The sequence below is a fragment of the Nicotiana tabacum genome, chromosome 18 (genome assembly GCF_000715075.1).
Source record: "Nicotiana tabacum cultivar K326 chromosome 18, ASM71507v2, whole genome shotgun sequence".
Taxonomy (NCBI): domain Eukaryota; kingdom Viridiplantae; phylum Streptophyta; class Magnoliopsida; order Solanales; family Solanaceae; genus Nicotiana; species Nicotiana tabacum.
The window spans coordinates 116,885,440-116,891,534 of NC_134097.1; the positions used below are offsets into that span (position 1 = coordinate 116,885,440).

General features: G+C 35.5%; 1 protein-coding gene across 2 annotated transcripts; it reads left to right on the top strand.

The window, feature by feature from the left end:
* The first annotated feature begins 345 nt into the window (after positions 1–345).
* Positions 346–5,374, top strand: LOC107811653 (uncharacterized). Of its 2 annotated transcripts, XM_016636619.2 has the most exons (3): positions 346–1,376; positions 1,464–1,887; positions 4,985–5,374. In XM_016636619.2, the coding sequence occupies exons 1-3, from the start codon at positions 1,328–1,330 to the stop codon at positions 5,106–5,108; spliced, it is 597 nt and encodes a 198-aa protein (XP_016492105.1). In that variant the 5' UTR covers positions 346–1,327; the 3' UTR covers positions 5,109–5,374. The 2 variants fall into 2 exon arrangements, with proteins under 2 accessions (XP_016492105.1, XP_016492104.1); XM_016636618.2 differs by having other exon boundaries at positions 355–1,887.
* Positions 5,375–6,095: the final 721 nt, after the last annotated feature.

Sequence of the window (6,095 nt, forward strand, 5' to 3'; positions counted from 1 at the left end):
CTTTATTAGAATTGCATCAACATGAAAAATTATGAATTATTGTTATCATCCCATTCTCCACTATGTTGCAGCAGAATTGGAATATTTTCCATGATTCTAAAGTTATAATCACTTTTATGTCCAAAATTGAATCTCAACAATGCAAATTTCAACGGTGTTTGAAATCAACAGTGTTCGAAATTTCAACAAAACAACAACGAAATCAAACCTCTAGATCTCCAGATCTCCAAACCTAGATTAGAATTTTCAGCTAAAATTTAGAAGTTTAGCTCCGAAATCAAAATCAAACCACCAGCAAATTCAAAATCTGAGGAGAACAACGAAATTAAAATCCGAATCAGCATCTTCGATCTGTTTTTTCACACTTACTACTCTTCGATCAGTGGAAATCTCAATTTTGTGCGCTAATTTTCTGAAATTTTGAAGAGCTTCTGCGTTTTTCCATGTTTGTGCGCGAATTTTCTGAAATTTTGAGCAGCTTCTGCGTTTTTATACGTAGGGCATTAAAAGTGTGGGTAGTTATTTTGTTATTGTTTTTATTTATTAAATGGGTAGGAGTTGTAATTATTTAGTGGGTAGAATTCTTTAATGGGTAGGGGAGGGCAAATAGTTTTACTTTTATAGGTCGTCTTGTCTTTTTCCTCTATTAAAAGGTAAATATTTTGGGCCTAATGTGTATAAAGTGAGATTTTACCGATTTCTGAAGACGGAAAAATCGGACATTTGAAAACCCTAGACCTAAAGAGTGACCTGTTTCAATTTCTTTGCAATTGACGGACAGAGGAGTATTTTCTTTGTATCCAATTTCAATGGCAACCCCGACGCCACAGCTATATGTCCACGGTTACAGTTGTAAGAAGCATTTGTGGTATTGTATTGATACAGAAAAATTAAATTGCATTTCGGATGGACTTTCTCCGGTTGCTCAAATGGAGTCGGAATCCGGAGGAGGCTGGGCCCTTGTGGATGGCCACATCTACTGGGCTGGCGGAATCACTGAATCCCTCCTTGGAGAAGGAGTTGGAGAAGGAGAGATCAGAAAGATCAGACACTCTATGAAGTTGTATAGGCACAACATCAGAAGCCCCCAACCCGAATTCTGGGAATGCGTATCTCATTCCAAGGAACTTCAGCAGTACGAACCCTGTGTCCTTGCCCTCGGTAGAACGATCTATTTTCTGGGGGCAGAAATTTTCCACATATAGGCGACAACTACGAAGGGAGGCACTGCGGCGAAGCTTACAACATTGACACCAAAAGCTGGGAGCTGTTGGCATTGAATGTCCAGGATTTTGCTCCTAAATTTAGTGGTAGAACTACTGCCGTTATGAAAGAGGAAAGTGATGCGACAGTTGTATGCTGCTCATTTCCGGCAGGTAATTTACTATTTTACAAACTCAGTCTAGATGGTCTAGATGGTTTCAAAGTTGAAGTTCATCCCAACTTTAATTTCACATTATCAGATTGCAACTCTTTGCCCAATTCGCTTGTATTGGATGACATTGACCTTGAGATACTAGCCTATGCGATCACCGCTGCACGCCCGCTTGTAAGCAACTCAACATTGTATTGGTTCACCAATGACCTGCACTACTTGTATGGATATGATTTTTCCAAGGAAAAATGGTTTAGATCAACAAGTCTTAAACAGGATTTATTTAGATCAACAAGTTGGGAAAGGGAAATTCATAGGGAATCTCCAGTTCCAGTTTTGGTTGAGCTGTCTAGTACATCTTTCCTGGTGATTGCTCTTTTATCTTCGGGAAAATTGGGGGTGGCTTCCCTTTCTGTCTACAAAACAACAGACACTTTAGATGTGTCCGTGGGGGCATGCCAAATTATATCTGTTGATCCTTATTTCCTTCCTCGTGATGGGATGGTGGCAATGTGAGTGCAATCTGTCATTTATTCCTTACCTCTTTTATTTAATTATATGATGTGCATAAATTTGTCATCCAATTTGGCCTAGTTGAAAATTCTATCTTTGCTTGCCACAACTCTTGAGCTCTGTTTGTATTTTTCTTCCTTCCGAGAAATTAATCCCTCTTTTTTTCATATGGTGCTAGTAATGTGAGCAGGGCATTCACATTAGGTGATGGATGTGTTGGGTCTTCCATTTTTCATTCATTTTAACTCTTGTCTCTCTGATTCACCTTTCCCTAAATTGTAAAGGGCTTGTAGAGTATGCAATTTTATTTACTATGAGTGCACGACTCTAGGATCAAGTAATCTCTCTGTTTTCACTTTTTTTTTTTTTTTTTTTTTTTTTTTTTTGCATTTCTCACCTCTAACCTCTTGATTTGCACTCGTATTGGATACCCGCACCCGAGTCCGAGCAACTTAAGAGCTTACTAAGATAGATAAATAGTCCTACCATAGAGAACCAGAATTTTAGCTGTTGTGTCCATATGAATTAGCAAATGTAAGTTGCTTTTTACAAGGTTGCAACTTTTGGGTCTAGCAAGGAGCTTAATTATTTTTTGGTTGGTTGATTGCTGTCAACTTTTTGAGGTGAAGGCGGAACATATTGAGCATAACAGATTGGTGAAAATTAGTTGGGGAAAGATGAACATAAAATCAGTACCCACTAAAGTCTATGGCATCCTTGTAAAACTTTCTGCTCACATCTTCATGTATAGAATGTGGTTGCATAAGTTTTGAGTATTGTTCTCTTTTAAATCTAAGTTTCTCAACCCATTTTTTTTAAAAAAAGATATGTTTTGTCAATCTAGCTACTAAAAACTCACCTGTTTTTTTTTCTGTTGCTAAAAATGTCTTGTCATGTCGCACTAACGTTGATCATTTCCTTTTCTTGTTGTACTAAGCGTGCATGTTGTTTTTAATGCTTAGACCGTGTTATGAAACTGGTTTATGATGTAGTTTGTGTTATCAACTAAAGAGAATACTGCTATTTAAATGTTTTTCCTTGATTCAGCTTTTAATGTAACTCTCTTTTTCTTAAGAGTGATAGACTTGTGAGATTTTATGTTCTTAAGCGGAGAGCTCCTTCTCCTGACTTCACTGTGGGCTCGGACTGAATCTATGAAACCAATCCTCAGTTTGTTTGTGTAATTCTATGGTTGTTGATAAGGTTGGAACCAAATTTAGGTTGACAACTTATTGAGCAATAGCAACTACCGATTCTGCCAGAAGTATCTTTTGGTTGTTTTGTCTATGGTGTATATAAGATTATCGATGGCTGACATATGCATTATCAGAAAACATAAATACAAAACCATTGGATACATAATATCTTAATGGGCAGAATAGTTCGGGAACCTCTCAAACTTGGCAACTTTTGTTTGTTTCCAATTTAAACTTCACGTGGTTTTTAATGCTGCCTTGAACTTTGACAATTTCATAGCCTCAAGCCCTCAACCCGATGGACGTTGACAATCCATGGAGTGTGACACACGCTGTCACATGGATTTTTTTTGTCCATATGGCATTTTTTACAATAAAATATATACTTTTATCTTTTTAAGTCCACCAACTATTTAAATCATTTTTTTCGTGCCTATATTTGTAAAAAATTAATAAATAAATTGAGACAATGTTATTTTAACTATAATTTTTTATTTGGCTAAAGATGATATTTTAATCAAGTTACTTTTACATATTTGGTCAGGAAAAGAAGGAATACACATTTAGAATATATTATTCATTGCATCTAAAAAAAATATGTTGCTGGAACTCCATATATTGTAAATATTTTAGCTAAAAATAGTAAAACTCCGACTAAATATTTGCGAATTTGACTCGAAAATGAAAAATACATAGGTTAAACAAATAGTCATTGCATGAAAATGAAAATAAAAATACACAATATCTTTTTCTTTTTGTAGAAAATACACCATTTAAACTTCATTACTTTGGTAAATCTTCTTTTCATTTGGCTAAAGAAAATGGAGTTTCAACTAACTTTTTTAGATTTGTACCAAAAAAAAAGATAAGAAATACAAACATATATTCATGTTATTTAAAAAAAATACAATTAGGATAAAATATGCAATGTATTAAGAAGAAACAAGAAGAAATACAATTGGAACAAATAAATCATTATATTTGATTATGTGGCAGCCCCGTGCACTAAGCTCCAGCTATGCGCGGGGTACAAGAAGCGTCGGACCACAGGGGTATATTGTACGCTATATTTCTGTAAGAGGCTGTTTTCACGTACGGCTTGAACCCGTGACCTCCCGCCACATTAATATTTGAACAATACCCCACTCTTTGCCACATCAGCATCTTGGGGTTCAAGACTATCAAATTTCCAAGTTCAGGGAGTATTAAAGACCACAGGAATTTAAGGGGAACTAAACAAAAGTTGTCATGTTTAAGGTGTTACCGGACATTTCTGGCTATCCTAGTGTATCCTAGCATGAGTATATCCTACAAGTTAATTTTTGCTTTTCAACACTTCATATTTAACTTGAACTCTCATAGAGGTAATAGATTTTAGTTTTATAATGTTGCTATTCTTATAGGCGGTACCTGTAATCTAAGTATCATAAAATTACGCCTCCCGTTTTGGATACCGTACTTGTGTCTCTCTAACCAAAAATGGCATAGAAAATATGTCAAGCAGCGGACTCATACTTTTACAATCGTGGTTCACCCTTTGTTGGGTTGGACTAGTGATGCATTTGGTCATAGCCGTCTAGCTAGATGCATTAACTTGAATTTTTCAGAGGTGTTCATTGCCATGGGAACACTGTGAAGTAAGTTTTTGTGCCCTCCAGGGTAGGGCAGTCCCTGCAGAAGTAAGAACTGAACCTCTATTTGTAATAATGTCTCCTACAATTTGTGTTCTTTTTCTTGAAACTGCTGAATGAACTTTCTTTTTCTTTTTTCTGTTGGATGAAGTATACGTTTCGTTAGGATGTGATGAGGATTATAAATCATTTTGTGGCAGTTCCACCATGTGTGCTAGTTCTTTTTATTAGAGTACTGATTGCTGTTTCATTTACATGTGGTGATATAGCGCTGTAGACAGTGTTGAAGAGCCAGTGAAGAAAAAGGGTTCTACCATCAAAGACGAAAGACCACAGAGGATGAAGGGGCAGTCGCCCCATGCATCATGCGAGAAAGAAATGCAACTTGAGTAGTGAAGTCTAGAACAAGTGGCCCAATTATATGTAGGTCTACTTTCCAAAACGATCAACTCTGTAGTTAAGCAGATCTATTTGGCTTAAGTGAATCTAGCAATATCTTGCAGCTATCTGTTTAAAGTGCATAACCTGTTATGTAGATTCTGGATGGCTTTAAAACTAAAGTGCCATCACATTTCGACAGTAATTTGGTTTTTGATAGTCCTTGATTGGAAGAAGTCATGCAGTCAACATGTGCCCTGCATTTTTGTCGTCTTCTTTTCATATCAATGATTGCATCTATTAATGATTATTAGTTATAGTTTCGTTATATCTAATAATTGTTTGGCCTTTTCTTCCATCAAGGAAACGTCAGCCTACTTAGAAAAGACACTTTCTTTCAATAATACATGTGAATTAGAAATTCTTTCAACTTGCACTTCTTTTTTTTTCTCGCAGCAATTTTGTAGACCCAAAAGGTTAGGTTAAAGACGTGGGTTCACAAATTTGTGAGATAAAAAGAGGCCTTACATGATTAATTTCACGAATTTCACTAAACTTTTAATTTATTGTTCCAAAGTCAAGAGACTATTTTGTCACCACATTGGTCAATATGAATGGCAAAGCAACAAACTGATATGCAGTGTTAGCCCTGGGAATTTCAATTATAGTCATTGAACTAACAAAAATTATGCAGTAGAATCATAAAATTTGATAGATTATTTATCTAGTGAAAATATTTTATCGAGTAAGTTTGCAGGGGCTAGCCATTTTCTGACTATGCAATTGAAGAATAACCAGTATTACCAAAGTAAATGAAAAATATCTACTTTTTAATTCGAAAATAAAATTAGGACAAAAAAATATACTCAACTAAAACAACGAGAAATTCCAACATATTACTGAAATTTTGAACTTTCACAAGTAAAATCTAACATATTATGTTGGAGTTTGAAACTCGTATGCTGAAGTTTCTCCGTTTTTCGAAGGTAACTCTAATATAAT